Consider the following 18894-nt stretch of genomic DNA (forward strand, 5'->3'; position numbering starts at 1 on the left):
AAACAATGACACCGGAAGATCCTATTGTGCAAATCGGACTTTGCCTCTAATATTGGTCTTCCAAAAGCTTCACTTTCATGTTGAGAATCTTTATTTTATGCTGTCAAAATTTTCGAATTACCAAATTTTCCAAGAGTAGATAAGGTGCACTAACTGTATAAAAGTTTAGAAAATTGAATATGGAAATAAATACCTATTAATTCGTTGGGGTTTTCTTATTTACCTTATTACCTAGATGGACTTGTGCAACTCTATTTCTACGTTATGCATTTTTTATTCGTGTCAAAAGTCTTAGACTTGGTAAGAAAGATAAGAATCCAGTCTACATTAGGTTTTCAATGCGACCTCCTTGTATGAGCTCTTTCTATGCTGACTTGTGGAAGTATTACTATGAATGATATACCATGTACAGTTTTGATCAGGATTACAAGTCAAAACAATGTCGAATTTCCAAAGGTTCAAGTGTTCAAAAGCCTCGAAACATACTGCGTTTGCACAAAACTCCTTGATATCTCTTGGTACAGTGTCTTAGAGCCTGTCTGGATTAGTTAATTGTAAAGAGCTATAAAGCTACAAGAGTTGAAAAACAATTTTAAGTACTTATAACTAATTCTATAAATAAACAATTATGAGTTTGGATAAAAATGCTGAAAGCGCTAATAAACATTTTAAAATAACTAAAATCCCCTTAAAAATATGTAACTTGGGTAAGAGAAAAACGATGGACACGGATAGAAGAGGAAGTTACAGAGTTTTGTTTTGTGAAAAGTATTTTGAGAATAAGAAAAATATCAAGAATAAAATATTTAAAAAATTGATCAAATCAAAAGTTCTTATAAGCTGAAAAATCATAAATTAAGAATGTGAAAAGTATTTTGAGAATAAGAAAAATATCAAGAATAAAATATTTAAAAAATTGATCAAATCAAAAGTTCTTATAAGCTGAAAAATCATAAATTAAGAATGACCAACTTACGGCTTTTGGTTTTTTTCTTGGCTTAACAAGCACTTTTAATTACCAAATGCGCAAATAAGCTAAAAAGTGTTTATAAGTCAGTTTGACCGACTTGTAAGCTTTAGACAAAACCCTCTTAAATCAATTTCACATTTTTTTCAAAGTAAATTAGATTGAGATGGGTTTAATTGGACTGACATGGACTATGAGAACCCAAGTATTCACATAACCGACTCCAACTTGCTTGGGATTGACAAGGTTATAGTTGTGCTATCAAGGTGGTGAACTGCGATTATGTCTGTTCCAAGAACAATATCATTTCTAATGATAAGAATTAGGCCCTTTCTTAATCACACTCACTCTCAGGACATGGTCATTAAGGTCCTATTCTTTATCATCAACTAAAGAGACAACTACTCATGAGTGCTTGAATTAGACACAAAACAGTTTTTCTGTAAAACTCTTGGAAAGTTCAAGCTCAGAACTTCTTCACAAACAGATGATAATCAACAGACAAAAGAAACAAACGAGGATGCATAATAAAAATAGCTCAACTGGTCACGATCATTACATCTGAACCACAGCATAATATAGTTGAAGAAGTTAGACATATAAGAAAACAAATGGGCAATCCCTCTTGGGCATGAGGACGATATTCGAAATCCCATCAGAATGCCTTAATGAAATCAGTACAATAGTAACAAGACAACTGAAAGTCAAAGTAATGATGTCATAGCTAAATTGTTTATAGTTTACAATACAACGAACCAAGACTCCATTTGAGTACATGAGCAATTACATTGCAATTAGTGTCACTTACCAGAAATCTAGCAATTCCTTATCCATCCAGTAGAATAAAAATGGTCAAGCATACAAAGCTGTCTTCGATGATCTACTTATCCCGTTTTGATATGGCTTGCAGGTTGTATCCTGAGGGAAATGTAGCTATTACGGTAAAAGCAAATTCTACATTCCTATTATCATGCGCACCTTTTATTTGCAATTTATGAGCAAGCACAAAAATTAACACCATCTCCCATTCATATTATTGCTCTTCTAGGGTTTTTGCACACCCACTAATCCAGACATTTAGGCCTCATTTATTTTTATTAAGAGTAAGACATCTAAGTCTGAATATATATTTGAATATTAAGATTTAAGAGCCCGTTTGGATTGGCTTATAAGTTGCTTATAAATTGCTTATAAGCTGTTTTCAGGTTTTTTGAGTGTTTGGCTGGCCAGCTTAAAGTCATTTGTGCTTAAAATAAGCTCAAAAAAATAATTGGGCCCATTTGACTTAGCTTATCTAAAGCAGCTTTCAGCTTATAAGCCAAAAAAAAAAAAAAAAAAAGTTAGACTATCCCAACTTATTTTTTTTAGCTTATAAGCTGTTTGCAGCTTATAGGCATAAGCCCATCCAAACAAGCTCTAAATGTCAGAATCTGAATACACATATGAATATTAAGATGATGTAAGATCTGAATACTAAATAACTAAACCGTTTCTTTTCTCAACATCTAAATGTATAAAATTTGTCTTTATTTAAATTAATAAATATACAATTCAAATAACATACTAAATAATCTACTACTATATCAATAATGGCTAGCAATGGCGGTGGTTGTGCCGATTGAGGATGGTGGGTGGTGATGGTAACTGGCAATAGAAGTGATCGGGGGAAACGATGGTTGTGGCTGAGCTAGGATGGTGGTTGTGGGTGGTAATAGCTGATAATGGTGGACGGCGACAACAATGGCAATGGGAATTATCAGTTAAGTAGATGGTGTGAATTACCATCTTTGTAGAAATCCTGTACTAGACATCTTAATGATGTGATGTTTAGTAAGTCAAAAAAAAAAAAAAAACTTATAGGGGCATTTCATATATCAATTTGCCTCCGAGGTTTGAAGAGCTCGCATTTTTCTTATGCATTGTTTGTTCAAACAAAGAAAAATGTGAAGTTCTTCTATTTGGAAGGATGTTAGTTCTAGTTCCTACACTTTGGCTGAGTTATTTGTAACTACATATTCACAATACAGGCTCTTGTAAGCCCAACTGATTTAGATTGGGGCATAGTTGATTGATTGACTGATATTGCGTTTTTCTTCTTATTGAGTACAGATCAGAACACTTACCTCGGAGTCCCATATGGCTCCAACACATTTGGAAAAACTAATACTAGAACTTCTTAGCATGCAGCATTCGGTATTCTTTGGTGTACTATTCTTTGGCGTAGAACGGCCAGTCTCCATATGACCTTTGACTGCATTAGCAGTATCCGGTTTTTTGACCTTAGGGGAACTGGGGGGGCTTGGAAGACATCTCTGAGCCATAGCAGCTACAACATGCCTTTCAAATTCACCATCCTTATCAGCTTCCTCATCTGTGGAAGCACAGACACGTTCTCTGCAGATAATTATGAGGCTATTCAGGTAAGTGAAATTGATGAAGACCATTTTACTATTTAAAACAAAAGAGAAACACATCAAGGACATTTCACCTGGGCAAGGAGGCATAGCGTCTTGGAAAGAGAGTGCTTCCACCTCTACCATTGTGCCCCTCGAGATGGTCAAATTGTTGTTTGAAGCAATCAACTCCACTAAAAATTGTAGTTTTTCAATTAGCACAGTAAGTGGACAAGCAATGCAGTGCATGCACCAGAAACAGGGAGGACTTCAGAAGCAAAAAGCAGCTGAAATGTAGAAAATAGAAAGCTTTCAAGTAAAAGAGAAAAACAGCAAAAACTCAGATATTTAAGTCCCGTGATTCTGAAGGCGTGCATTATGAATCACTTCACCGTCCTTTTCAGACTTAGTTAACCCTTCCTTGCATCTAGATTAAGTGACGTATAAACAGAAATCTTATGATGTGATCTGTCCATCATTCCTTTAAGTACTAAAAGTAGGATTTTTAGTAGGATCATGGTACCGATCTCCCAAAAAATGAAGTAGCTTCACAAATGTCAGTGGCCAAACATTACTGTTAACTCCAAAAGTAAAGCAAATTTCCTTATCAACTTGATTGATCTTGCCAATGAACAGTGACCATTGAACCCCAATTAGGTTAGAAATTCTGTGGTCAACCTCAAGAGGTTCTCTAGTCACCAATAGTCTCACTCATTGTATAATCTATCGTCGTAACTGTTTCAGACTATACTCGAGCAAAGGTACAACAGCCTAGTGACATATCTACATGCATAAAAGGTCTGCAGGTGTGATTGATTATACATGATGTTGATCACAGAACAGAGTGGTAATCCAATATGCACCCCTAATTGGAAAAAATATGTATTTTCGGTTCCAAGAAGTAATCCAAACTTCTTGTTTACTCATCAGGGAAGCCTCAGCATGCACAAATAATTTGTAGATGTAGCAGTAGATGGCAGATACTACAGTAGCTCAGTGTTAAAAACTGAAAAATACAGAGTTTAGAGTTTCGGCGGGGTGGAGACAATTTTCACCAAGACCATGGAAAAATGAGTTGAATCATCAGATCAAAAGGTGTTCACAGCCATTGTATTACCTTGGATACATAAAGTGAGTGTGATCAGTGCCTTGAAGATGCTCCTTCAGCATCTCGGGGTGATATTCCAGAATCTGCCCAGTTGAGAACAATGTACACTATAAGTAGTGAAAAAGGTGCAAACAGATGGTCAAGGAAAGATGAGATTGATTGTTAATGCATATACCTCTCGGTAGATGAGCTCCCTAAGATCCTCTTTCCCAAGTTTTCTTCGGTCAAAGTCGAATTCAAATTTTGAGATAGTCTGAGATGATGGTTCCTCTTCCTTGTTTGCCAAACCACGGAAATATGGATGTGCTAGCGCCTGAGTGGATTAATGAATCACTAGTATTAGGAAAATATGTTTTATACAAACTAACACAAAGGCCTAATGACACTGCTACATCCTACCTCTTCAGCAGAAGGGCGATCTTTGGGATCGAATGCAATCAAACGCTCAAGCAATTTTAGAGCTAGTGGATCAATGTGTGGGAATTTATCTGAGAGAGGGATAGGTGCCTTCTTCTTCATGCTGCTTAAATATCTCCTTGCTTTTTCATTTTTAATCTGCGGATATCAGGAAAATAGGAAACAAGATATACTCAAGATTCGTTACTAGATGATATGTTTATCAACTGTAACAGATTGATAGAAGGAACTAACCCTTGCAATGGCTTCAGTGGACGGCGAACCAAGCAAATCAGTTATGAGATCCAATTGGTGAACTGCATCCTTCCCCGGAAATAATGGTTTTCCTGTAAGCATTTCTGCAAATATACATCCTATACTCCAGATATCAACTGCTGGAGTGTACTGCAAAAAGTTTTTTGGTTTAGAATTTGTACAAATTTCTGAAAGATCATTTGCATTATAAAGTTACCACAAGTGAGAAACAATGATGGCTTACACACCATCTCACTAGGTATATGCCAAGTTCAAATTAGAGCACAAAAACCTAATGCTCACCAGCACAGTTTAACTTTATTATGCAGAAGTTTGTGTAACATTTTTGCACTTCTCTCTTTTCTAATTATGACAAGGAATGCCGTGGAAACCGAAAACCGTCCATGATTAGGAGAAAAAGTCCTTGAAGGTTCTACGAAATGGCATACTAAGAGTAGCAGAGACAACTAAAACACATATGATAGTATATTTAAGCTCCCCCCCCCCCCCCCCTCTCTCACTCTCACAGTGCACAAATTATTCTGCCCAACCATCGGGCATTCATTGAAGCAGACAATCTTTATAAAAATATATCATTGAGGAGCATGCTAGAAGCTCCTAGATCTAGTTCTAAGTGAGCCCATGAAACATCTGTATAATATCATTAAACTAATCAATTACAATCTTGCCAAGTGTGCCATCCACCAGTACATTCTTTATAAAAATTGATCTTTTCCCTTTGCTCGGAATGCATGTTCCTGTTTTTTTGATTAAGCACCGGGTGTCCGAGGCTCTTAGAGCCCCGACTAATCCCGGGGGTGCACAGGCCCTCGGCAAGGAGTTTCCCGCAAGTGCACCACGGGTAATTCAGGGTTTTACCCAGTCCGATGACCCTCAGAAATTGTTTGCACCCAGTGGGTTTCGAACTTGAGACCTTGAAAGGGAGCACCCCAAGGCTCAAGCCAATTGCCACCAGGCCAACCCCTGAGGGTTAAAATGCATGTTCCTGTTACCAGAGGAAATTTCTCAAATACACAGAACAGCATACAAGACATGATATTTTTACTCCAATGTCCCAAATTTACACTTCCAATGACCCTAGCTTCCTATCCCCCCTCTTACTAAATAGACACAATTTCCATGCAGGGACATCCCAAAATGTTTCAACACATTGGTCAGGGCCATAAAGGCCTATATGAGATCCTAACGTCATGGCATTTCAACTAATAATGTTCTATACGATTGTTATTTCTTTCAGAAAGTCAAATTCTTTCAACAATTTAAATTTAAACAATTATATGATATTTTCCATCAGACTGCTAAATGGGTAAAAACAATCATGCAGAAAGCAGGACAAATCTTTTACGGATAAAAACAGTAGTAATATCAACAAACGTCAGCAGTAAGCATCAAGTTTGATAGAACTAACGAGTCAGCATTTTTGTTTTATCAGTAAGTTTCTAATGTCCAGGATATTGTTGTTTGAATAGAGTACAAGAATGATGATCTCACCCCAAAATTATTCACTTTACTACTCTATCAACCAATGCTAGCGACAGTGAAGAAACTGATGCAAGGTAGAGGAGTGTGATGGCTGTGCCAGACAAAATTGGATATGGTATACTGATAGCTAATTAAAATAAAGATATAAAAGACAGGCAGAGAGCCAAGAAATTCCTACTCGACTAAAGTCTATGACTATCCTTATAGTAGTTCAACCTATTGCTATGCATCCCCCACCAGTTTAGGGAAAAGAAAAAAATGAAAAGAATTTAACGGATTATTCGGAGGTGAGTCAGAGAAAACAGAGAAAAGAGGATCTCTATATTTCATAATCAGAGAGTTACAGCCTCGCATCTACTATTATGGTCAAACTAGGAATATATGTCATTGAGCTCTCTGTCAAGGTAAGACGGTATCTTTTGAAACATCAAGAAGTGACCAGTTTCTCAACAGCTGTTACAAATCAAAAGAATAATGGCCTACAGAACGATTGAAGGACTAGGAGAGACGAATACTCTATTCCATAACAATAGACATTTCCCTGGCCTAATTTGATCTCAGTGATAAGCAATTACTATGTGACAAGATTTTTAGCCATTGCATGGAAAACCTTTATGCAATAAGATGATTCAGAAGTAAAGGAGAACCAAATAACACAAAAGGAAGAACCTAGATGTCTTCACATCATTTTTGCATAAAGACATAACATCGAGTATTAAGCATCGGAAAATAGAGTAAAAGGAAAGAAACTATGGATAAAAGTAATTTGCCCTAAACAGTTAGAAAAAACGCTTCCTGTAATTGTATGACATATTGATACATCATTTTCCAACAACTGACTGATCACTACACACTCAAAATGACTTAACATAAATTTTTCCCACTAGAAAATGAAGATTGCAAACAAGAAATGAGGAAACTAAGAAATGAGGAAACTAAGGAACAATGTCACCAGTTCATTAGATGAAAGAATATTGTAAAGCACAAGCCCATGCTAAGTAAAGAAGTCTACAACAACAACAACAACAGCCCAGTGAAATTCCACATCTTGGGGTCTGGGGAGGGTATAATGTACGCAGACCTTACTCCTACCAAGGTAGGATGGCTGTTTCCGAGAGACCCTCGGCTCAATAGAAGCATAAAAAGGGGGTCAGATAAGGTTAAAAGATTTAAAACGATATTGCAATGAAATAATGCAAGCGACACAGTAAAACAGGATAATCAAGGAATTCAAAGCGATATGGAAATGCAAATCACGAAAGCGGCACAGATAAAATAGAGTAATCAAAGTACAGAAAGTAGCAAATAATAACATAAATCAAAGCACAAGAAATTATAATGCGCTAATGCGCCTACTAATAAGGAAAGATAACGAGACTTATATACTAGCCTTCTACCCTAATGTGGGTCCTCCACACCATCCTATCTAAGGTCATGTCCTCGGTAAGCTGTAACTGCGTCATGTCCTGTCTAATCACCTCTCCCCAATATTTCTTTGGCCTACCCCTACCTCTTCTGAAACCATCCATGGCTAACCTCTCACACCTCCGCACTGGGGCATCTATGTAAGTAAGTAAAGAAGTCTCACAATATGAAATTTAAGTTTCCTTTCCAATTTTAACATGAGAACATGCACCTGAACATTACTAGCAATCAGATAAGTGCAGATTGAGAACAATTGTATATTTTTTGAAATTGGTAACTGAGAACAATTGTATATAAACATGAATCTTTACCTGCATACCATCGTACTTACTTTGGAGAAAAAGGAACCACAAAGTTCTGGAGCACGGTACCACCGAGTTGCCACGTAGTCCTTTAGAGAAAAAGGATGAAGAATTTTACTTGGAATTACAGGTGTAACAAATTAACAACCTAAGAATGGTGTTGGATACATAATTTTCTATATTATTAGTGATAATGGAATCATTAGAGAAGAAAGAGGAGCATTCCGTCTTTGAGAGCACAAAGAATCAGGCACTCTATCACAAGTGTACTAACTTAACGCTTCACGGACAGCCTTGAGATATTTTGAGTTGCTATTGTAACAAAGATAGACTAAGAAAACTTTAAAGTAGAAAGATGAAGCATACAGTCCAGAAAACAGCAGATGGGGTATCTCCAAATGATACCCGAGCAAGCCCAAAATCACAAATTTTCAGCTTGCAATCTGCATTTGCCAGAATGTTCTTTGGCTTCAAATCCCGATGGAATACATTAGCTGTTAAATCAAAAAATGTGAGAATGAGTCATCAGAATGTATGTAAAATAGAAAAGTCTCAGTTAGCAGAAACCAGAACAAGAAATCACAACCTGTATGCATATACTTTAACCCTCGAAGAAGCTGATACATAAAGAATTGATAATGTTCAGCAGTAAGACTGTTATTTGCTTTAATTACATTCTGAAGGTCACATTCCATCAACTCGAAAACAACATATATATCCTTGAATTCCCTCGGACATGGAGGCAACATAATATGCTTTATTTCTACAATATCTGGGTGCCGAAGCAACCGAAGGAGCTTTATTTCTCTAAGGATGCGGGTCGCTTCACAGGTATGCTCAAAAACATCATTGATCTTCTTTATTGCTACCTTTTCTCCAGTATGAGTATCAATTGCTGCTGCAACAACACCATAGCTTCCCTTGCCAACAACCTCAAGAATTTCATATTGATGGGCTTCACCATATTCAGTGAAGAATTCTTTGAAATCCATTACCTGTAGTAATATGAGATACTATTAGAATTCCTCTGTAGACAAAAAGGCAAGGTCCAAAAAAGATGCAAAAGGATATCAAAATCCCACATTCTCTGTATAACTGTAAAATATAAATCTGGAGTGAAATGTTTTCCCTCTTTTCATCCCGTAACTATGGTCAAAAGGTCAAGCTCTACCTCACACATTAAACAATATATATTTATCAGTGCAAGAAATCTAAATTTTACTGAACATTCTTCCAAGGTTCACAAAAAGGACATGAATCAGATAGAAGCAAAGGATATGACAGGGATCCTACGAGCATTCAGAATACAGAACCAGATGTATGCTACAAGAAAACTGATCCAACTCTTTGACAGTACAGAATGAAGTAGTCTAACAGATTGCAATTATTGACCCAAATGTGACGGAAAGTAAATTAGCTTCTGATATGAATGGAACCATTTAAGGTGATGGCCAAAGGTGAGAATGATGGAATGCTGTGAAAGTACACAGTAGAAGGTGCTTAAGGGAGTATTCAAACAGAAAATGCTGAAACATTTAAAGTCTAAAGAGGATTGATAATTAACACATTGTGTTTCATTTATTAAGCATTTGTTTCCCTACGATGCCTTTATTTTTCTTATAGTGTTGAGGTCATAAACTAGCTTGAAAGTCAACCATTTAACAAACATTGTTTCCAATTCCTTTCTAAGGTCGAAATGAAAACTATTCTCCAATATTCAAAAGCCAATAACAAACTTACAGCACAAGTACTTCACTCGTCACATGAATCCTGTCTACTCGACTTTCAAAAATACCTTAATTTTCAAGATTTTACTTTGCATGATAAAGATTTTACTTACATATGTTAATTAAGAAAACAAGATATAAATCCTAACATTATACTGGATAAATCATTCAGAGAGATGCTAAAAATCGCGAAATGGGAAGAATTTGACTACTTAAAAGCTCTGTTAGGAAAACCGTCTTAGAAGTTGGCTGAGATCAGTCTTTTCGCCTTAATGGTGAATAGACAGATCCAAGTTGGAAAGAAAGTCTATATTTCAAACTTTTGGATGAGATTTACGAATTAACCAAGAGTAGGAAAAAAATTTCTTTTATCCTATGAAAATAAAGGTTTCCAATTGTCTTAACAAAAATGCAGGTCACCGATCAGCTTTTCTGAAACATATTTTTGCAAATATAAACAATATAATAGCTGAATAAATCTGGATATAACTAAAAGTACTAGAATGAAAACACTTCGAGAAAGATAAAATTAGATTATGAAGAAGAGGAAAGATTACCATATTTGATACTTAGACTTCTGAATAAGATGGACACTGTTTGAATCACTTTCAAGACCTGCAATGCATGAACAATTAGAATTAAATAACATGTAGGTGCTAATTACTCATTTATTAAAAGGGCTGAGTGCTAATAACTCAAAAGTACACACTTTACGAAAGATGGAAGATCTCTAATGAACACTTAGAGATCTCTAATACCCATTTAAGTTATGTGATCTGCAGACTTATACACATGTATACAAACATCAACCCCAGATTATTCTTCTTGGTTCAATCATGAACCTTTATACTCCAATTCAACTACATTTCAAACAAATCTCAGTACAGTCAACTAGAAAATTAACAAACTAGTTCTTGAATCAAAGAATACTCATCATCCAACTGCATTAAGGATCTAATATGCAAAACTTCACAAAATTAATGTAAGAAAAAGCAAAAAAAAAATGATATTGAATAAAAAGAATACCTCAACAATAAAGGGTCTCCGAAGAGAGGTAAAACAGCTCTGAGAGACTTATAAAAAAAATTCTATTCAACTACATTCCAAATAAATTTCAGCATAGTCAACTAGAAACGAAAAACTAAATCTTGAATCAAATAATACCTCATCACAACTACATTAAGGATCTAATATGTGAAACTCAACAAAATTAATAAGCAAAAACAAAAAAAGATTAGATCTTGAATAAAAAGAATACCTCAACAATAAAGGGTCTCTTAAGAGAGGTAAAATAGCTCTTAGAGACTATAATAATAATAATTAATTCTCTTTCCAAGTTCACAGCTTTAAGGGATTGTCAACTTTCTCAACATGCTTAAAAATCCAGACTTAGAGACTATAATAATTTATTCTCCTTTCCAATTTTAAAGACTATAATATTGATGTTTGTATATATATGTATAAGTTATGTTATTTGCCAGACTTATACACACACATATATATATATACAAACATCAACCCCAGATTACTCTTCCATTCAACTACATTCCAAATAAATCTCAGTATAGTCAACTAAACAAGAAAAACAAGATCTGGAATCAAATAATACCTCATCATGTAACTGCATTAAGGATCTTATGTAAAACTAAACAAGATTACTAAGCAAAAACAAGAAAAGATTAAATCTTGAATCAAAAGAATACCTCAACAATAAAGGGTCTATGAAGAGAGGTAAAACAACTCTTAGAGACAATAAATTAACATATGTCTCTAAGACTATTCTTCTTGGTTCAACCATGAACCTTTATAATCCATTCAATTACATTTCAAACAAATCTCAGTACAGTCAACTAGAAAATTAAAAAAACTAGATCTTGAATCAAAGAATACTCATCATCCAACTTCATTAAGGATCTCATATGTAAAACTCCACAAAATTAATGTAAGAAAAAGCAAAAAAAAAAAAAAAATTGATCTTGAATAAACAGAATACCTCAACAATAAAGGGTGTCTCAAGAGAGATAAAACAGCTCTTAGAGACTATAATAATTGATTCTCTTTTCCAAGTTCCCAGCTTTACGGAATTGATGACTACTTTCTCAACTTGTTTATGACTCCAGAAATGACAAGGTAAAACCAGCCCCAGTTGAAACCTTTTATAGTTATTACCTGTTTATTAAAAAAAAAAAAATTAGAATAAAGTTGAAGAAACAGACAAAGTTGAATATATCAGCTGTCTTTATCACAATCTTACACCACTTGCTGCTGCCTTCAAAGAAAAGAATCAAAGAAATGGGGGTACATGCATTGTAGGATATAAATAAAATAAAATAAATAATTAATGGAACAGAGGGAAGTGTTTTAAAGAACATACACATGGATTAAAATATTGATGGAATGGGACAATTGATGATTGATGGAATAGTAGGGTCCGATGCATATTTATATTAGATTTTTTTTTTTTGGTGGTTGGTGGGGCTAAATATTACTAGGGGTGGCGGTTTTTCGATTCGGTTTTATCAAACTTCGATTTGACTATTTCGGGTTCGATTTTTTGAAGGTGGACACCGAACATCGAACCAAACTAGTTTGCGTTTGGTTCGGTTCTTTCGGTTTCGGTTTTTTAAAGTTCGGTTCAGTTTGGTTTCGGTTTTTTCAATTCGGTTTTTTTGATATAATATTTCGTTGACACTAATTCATATTCTCAAAAGCAATAAAACATAAAACTGATAAATTGAAATCAAAATCAAACAAACAGGATACACAAGAATATAAAACTATAATCATGATATAGGATTACTAGGTGTAATATACATACCGTAAGAATAATTAAGAAACACATAAAGGACATACATTAATCCTAAAGACACATCCTAGTTACCTTTCTTTATTAAGGATATTTGATTTTATCAATTGAACTGGAAAATTAGGGATACAAATGCAAAAGAGGACTTATTACAATTGGTTTTTTTTTTGCTTTAAACTTAATGGACCTGGACTATTTTAATTTTTTTGGGTAATGTATTAAATTTTGGTGCGCATTCGATTTTTCGGTTCGGTTTTATCAAACTTCGGTTTGGCTATTTCGATTTCGGTTTTTTTACGGTGGACACCAAATACCGAACCAAATTAGTTCGGTTCGGTTCGATTTGTTGAAGTTTCGATTCGATTTTTTGATTTTCGGTATTTATGGTCAGCCCTAAATATTACTACTAGTTACTAGTAGGTTAAAATAAGGGTGTGTTTGGTATGACACAATATGTTCTCGAAATAGAAGAAAATATATTTTTCTTTAAATATATTTTTTGTATCAATAAAAACATACCAACGGATTCTCAATCCATCTCTGTACTATCCACCCACTCCTCTACTTGCCTACCCCATCTCCCTCTTATTCCCCCGCCCCTACCCCTATCCTTAACCATCCCCCGCCTACCTTTGCCTCACACCTCGTTTTGCCCCATCATCTAAAGTTGCACTCTGAATTTAAAGGTTTCATACCTTTTTTCCGTTAAAATAAATGTAAATGCTCTTAAAATACTCTCTATGTCCCAATTTAAATGAATATTGTTTTTTAGTCTTTCTCCAAAAGAATGTACTCTCCCCGTTTAAAAAAGATTATCGTACTTTACTTATTAGTTTGTTCCAAAAAGATTGTCATATTTCTCTATTTAGAAACAATTTAACTTTATGAGATGATATACAGTCACATAAATATTAAGGTTATTTTGGACCACACATTTCAAAAGTTTTTTTTTTATTTCTTATATTCCGTGTCAAGTCAAACTAAAACAATTTTTTGGGACGGAGGGAGTGCTATGTTAAAATAAGGGTGTGTTTGGTACAGAAAATGTTCCAAAATAGAAGAAAATAATTTTCATTAAAAATATTTTCTAGATCAATAAAAACACGTCAAGGCGTCTTCAATCCACCTTTGTACTATCCACACCCCCCCCCCACCCCCTAACCTTTAAACATTTCATTTTACCCTTAATGATATTTCTAGTCACACAAATATGTATGAGTTATTTCAGATCATAAGTTTCAAAAGTGTTCCTTTTATTACTACGCGACCAGTCAAACACCTTCACATAAATTGAAACAAAGAGAGTACCTTCTTTCAAAGTTTCACAATTTATGTCTGAAAATTTAAATAATGTACACATGAATTAAAATATACTCCTTCCGTTTCAATTTATGTAAACTTATTTTCTTTTTAATTTGTCTCAAAGAATGGTCTCTTTTTATATTTGGAAAAATATATGTGCCTCTCATTTACGACACTAGTTAAAAAAAAGAAGTTCTTTTTTCTTAAATTCTGCATTTCGTTAAATAGTCCACATAAATTGAAATAGAGTAAATTGGAATGGGGAATTGATGAGTCATGAAAGAGTTGGATCCGATGCATATATGTTTAGGTGACGATAGTTTGGAATTGAACCATCTTTAATTAAAAAAACAAATTAGAAAGAGAGAGAGAGAGAGAGAGAGAATTGAATGCGTCAACACTACGGGACCCGACAGTGACACCCCTTAAATTGTGAGCCTCATCTTATCTCTATTTCTGGCGATGTTTTGTCTGTATCACACAACTGTTCGAAAATAACACAACAAAGTTGAAGAAGAGAAGAAAGTCCGATAAACTTCAAAGTTCAAAAGAATATAACAAGGCAAATCAAGATCTAATGGTGGCCAGGGAAATTGTTAACAAGATTTTATCTTTGGACCAAAGATGACGTGATATTTTTTAACAAGATTTTATCTTTGGACCAAAGATGACGTGATATTCTGACTCAGTAATGACATTTTATTATGGTAAATTGTTATCAGCACATGGGGTTTATATTAAACCGCGTAAATCTACCGTAATATTTAATAAAACGTGAACATGACAAGGTTGTTGAAGAAGAGAGGAAAGTCTTTAAACTTCAAAGTTGAAAGAATATTAACAAGTTGTAAATGAGGCAGGCTAGTAAATAGGCAGATCAAGATCTAATGGTAGCTAGAGAAATTGTTAACAAGATTTTATCTTTAGACCAAGATGACGTGATATTTTTTACTTCTGACTCAGTAATGACATTATTATGAATTATGATAAAATACTTACCTGAATAATGTATTTACACCAAAAGTAATACTATGAATTTATTATTAAAGTTGAAGAAGAGAGGAAATGTGATTAAAGCTGAAAGTTCAAAGAATATAACGAGTTGGAAATGTGGTAGGCTAGTAAATAGGCAAATCAAGATCTAATGGCAACCACGCAAATTGGTAACAAGATTTTATCTTTTGCCACGCAAATTGGTAACAAGATTTTATCTTTCAACCAAGATGACGTGATATTTTTAACTTCTGACTCAGTTATGACATTATTATGTTAAATTGTTATCAGCACACGGGGTTTATATTAAACCGTGTAAATCTATCATATTTAAGTGATTTACTAAATGTGAACATGACAAAGTTGAAGAAGAAGAGAGGAAAGTCTGATAAAACTTCAAAGTTGAAAGAATATTGACCAAAGATGACGTCATATTTTTAACTTCTGACTCAGTTATGACATTATTATGGTGAATTGTTATCAGCGCATGGAGTTTATATTAAACCGTGTAAATGATTTAATAAAATGTGAACATGACAAAGTTGAAGAAGAAGAGAGGAAAGTCTAAACTTTAAAGTTGAAAGAATATTAACAAGTTGTAAATGAGGTAGGCTAGTGGATAGGCAGATCAAGATCTAATGGTAGCCATAGAAATTGCTAACAAGATTTTATCTTTATCTTTAGACCAAGAACTGATATTTTTCACTTCTGACACAGAAATGACATTATTATGTTAAATTGCTATCAGCACATGGGGTTTATTCCGTGTTGACTATTCATATCTAAGTGATTTAATAATTGGGAAATTATACCGTGCCATTCACGAAACCCAATATAATTAATTTAGTTATTCAATTTAAATAATCTTTATAATTTATATATTTTGTAAAGAATATCACGATTCTCCTTAGTGAATGTTCATATATTTTTTTATTTTCCTCTAATTTATTTTTAATCTTTAGACCAAGAAGTGATATTTTTCACTTCTGACACAGAAATGACATTATTATGTTAAATTGTTATCAGCACATGGGGTTTATGCCGTGTAAACTATTCATATCTAAGTGATTTAATAACTGGTAAACTATGCCCGTGCGATCCACAGAACTCAACATAATTAATTTAGTTATTCAATTTAGTCAGTCTTTATGGTTTGTATATTTTGCAAAGGATACCGCGATTCTCCTTAGTGAATCTCCATATTTTTTTCTTTCCTCTTAGTTTTCCCCTTAATTTCTCAATTATTGTTAAAATTTATCTTATTTTAGTTATGTCCGCTTCTTTTTATATTTAGTAAATTGACAATTCAAATATCCTACATGTCAAGTTTATAATCACAAGATTCAAAGAATATTTTATTATATTATACACATTTTTAATTTAGAACCACAAGATTCAAAAGTCTATCTTTATTTCTTAAACTTCGTGTCTAGTTAAACGTATACACTTAAATTGAGACAGAGGGCGTATATGTCAAATGAAGGAAATGAAAAGACAATTGAGACACTGCGGATACGTGGGGACTTAAAAAGTAAACACGTAAGAGGTAATATTAATATTAAACTTCTGAAATGTACACATGTTAGTCCCGACTTAGAGTACAATTTCAGTTGCTTTTTGTACAACTTATTATTACTGTATTCGTCCACCTTGGGCATTTGTTGTTAAATTAAAAAAAAAATTGTCTTTTGGTTATGTCTGCCTCTTTTTATATTTAGTAAGTTGACAATTCAAATATTCTACATGTCAAATTTATAATCACAAGATTCAAAAGACATTTTTTATATTATATACATTTTTAATCTGGGTGAAAATGATTTTCACCCTCCAACTTTGATTTAAAAATCAAACTCCCCCCTCAACTATGACTAATAGAAATCCCCCCCCCCCCCCCTCCCCCTTATTCTAGGCAATATCTATTTTACCCTTGATATTTTCAATCCTTCATCTATATAATACCATTTTATATTATATAAAATTTATTTTTTTTAACCTAGGTATTATAATTTTTTATTTAAGTTCATATTATAAGTAGAATAATAATTTTATGAATTTATCACAAAATCCAATGTTACTCTGATTGATATTTTAATATACATGCATGTACACACACACGTACATACATATTACCTGTTATTTTACATATATATGTATATGTAGATTATAAGTTTCAGTTCTCTCTTATTCTCTATTGTCAATATATAAACGAGTTTTGGTTGTCATTAATGAAATATTTTTAAATAATATACCTCTATTTTTATTAATTAGTTTGTATTACTTGCATTAAAATATATTTATAAAGTTATTATCACTTGTTATTTTTATTTGTATAAATACAAATATTAGAGTTTTGATTATTATTAATAAAAAAAATTCTTATTCTTCTCGTTTATTTTATAATAGAACGACACTAAGTTATATAATAGATTAGAATTTCTTACTTTTCTTTTTCCGTCTCGAAAATAATATTTATTTTCTTGTAGAAAATTAGTTACATAGATTAAGATGATAAAAAATATCATGATTTTAAAGAAATAAAAGAAAAAGACAAGTTGATAGTATAAGGGTAAAATAGGAATTTAAAAAAGTTAATTAGGATAAAGGGGGGAGAACGACTATTATTCAAAGTTGAGGGGGGAGTTTGATTTTTAAAGCAAAGTTGGGGGTGAAAATGATTTTCACCCTTTTTAATTTAGAACCACAAGATTTGAAAGTCTATCTTTATTTTTTAAACTCTGTGTCTAGTCAAACATTGAAACTTCAATTGAGATAGAGGGAGTATATGCCAAATGAAGGAAATAAAAGGACAACTAAGACACTGCGGGCCCATGAGGACTTGAAAAGTAAACACACGAGAGATAAAATTAATGTACAACTTCTGAAATATTCACATTTTAGTCCCTGCTTAGCGTACAATTTCAGTTATTTTTCGTACAACTTATTGTTGTTGTGTTCGTCCACCTTGGATGTTTATATATAATAAGAAAAAAAATATATATAATAGAAAAATAGACATATAGTTTTGATAATGTGGCCAAGTAATATGGGACGAAGGGAGTATTTCATTTATTAATTCTTAAAGAACGTAAAAAGTCAAGTATAGTAATGTGACCAAGTAATATGAGATGAAGGGAGTACTTCATTTATTAATTCTTAAAGAACGTGAAAAGTCAAGCAATGTGGCCAAGTAATATGGGACGGAGGGAGTACTTCATTTGTTAATTCTTAAAGAACGTGAAAAGTCAAAAGTGAACAAATAAAAGTGCACGGAGGAAATAAATATGTGTCGGAGAATTAAAATTGAAGTGCATATATGTATACATGAGAAGAGAATAAATATTGAGCAAGAACGTGAAAAGTCAAAAGTGAACAAGTAAAAGTGCACGGAGGAAATAAATATGTGTCGGAGAATTAAAATTGAAGTGTATACGTGTATACATGAGAAGAGAATATATATATTTAGTACTATGACATATGTCCGCGTGAGATTTATTAATTCTTAAAGAACGTGAAAAGTGAAAAGTGAACTACTAAAAGTGCACAAAGGAAATAAACTTGTGTAGGAAAATTAAAATTGAACTACATACGTCTACACATGAGAAGAGAATAAATATTCACAAGAACGTGAAAAGTCAAAAGTGAACAAGTAAAAGTGCACGGAGGAAATAAATGTGTCGGAGAATTAAAATTGACGTGTATACGTCTGTACATGAGAAG

At 33.4% G+C, this 18894-nt stretch overlaps 1 protein-coding gene across 4 annotated transcripts; it reads right to left on the minus strand.

The window, feature by feature from the left end:
• Nucleotides 1-1665: 1665 nt before the first annotated feature.
• On the minus strand, nt 1666-12478 carry LOC132612625 (mitogen-activated protein kinase 17-like). 4 transcript variants are annotated; one of them, XM_060326730.1, is made up of 12 exons: nt 12451-12478; nt 12070-12245; nt 8936-9344; nt 8716-8843; nt 8379-8438; nt 5120-5269; nt 4868-5023; nt 4644-4781; nt 4478-4551; nt 3456-3554; nt 3091-3361; nt 1666-1885 (listed from the first exon to the last, which is right to left on the minus strand). In XM_060326730.1, the coding sequence occupies exons 1-12, from the start codon at nt 12452-12454 to the stop codon at nt 1820-1822; spliced, it is 1731 nt and encodes a 576-aa protein (XP_060182713.1). In that variant the 5' UTR covers nt 12455-12478; the 3' UTR covers nt 1666-1819. The 4 variants fall into 4 exon arrangements, with proteins under 4 accessions (XP_060182713.1, XP_060182712.1, XP_060182714.1 ...); XM_060326729.1 differs by having other exon boundaries at nt 8367-8438; XM_060326731.1 differs by lacking the exon at nt 12451-12478 and adding an exon at nt 10634-10691 and having other exon boundaries at nt 8367-8438; nt 12070-12224.
• Between the last annotated feature and the right edge of the window lie 6416 nt (nt 12479-18894).

The sequence above is a fragment of the Lycium barbarum genome, chromosome 10, assembly GCF_019175385.1.
Source record: "Lycium barbarum isolate Lr01 chromosome 10, ASM1917538v2, whole genome shotgun sequence".
NCBI lineage: Eukaryota > Viridiplantae > Streptophyta > Magnoliopsida > Solanales > Solanaceae > Lycium > Lycium barbarum.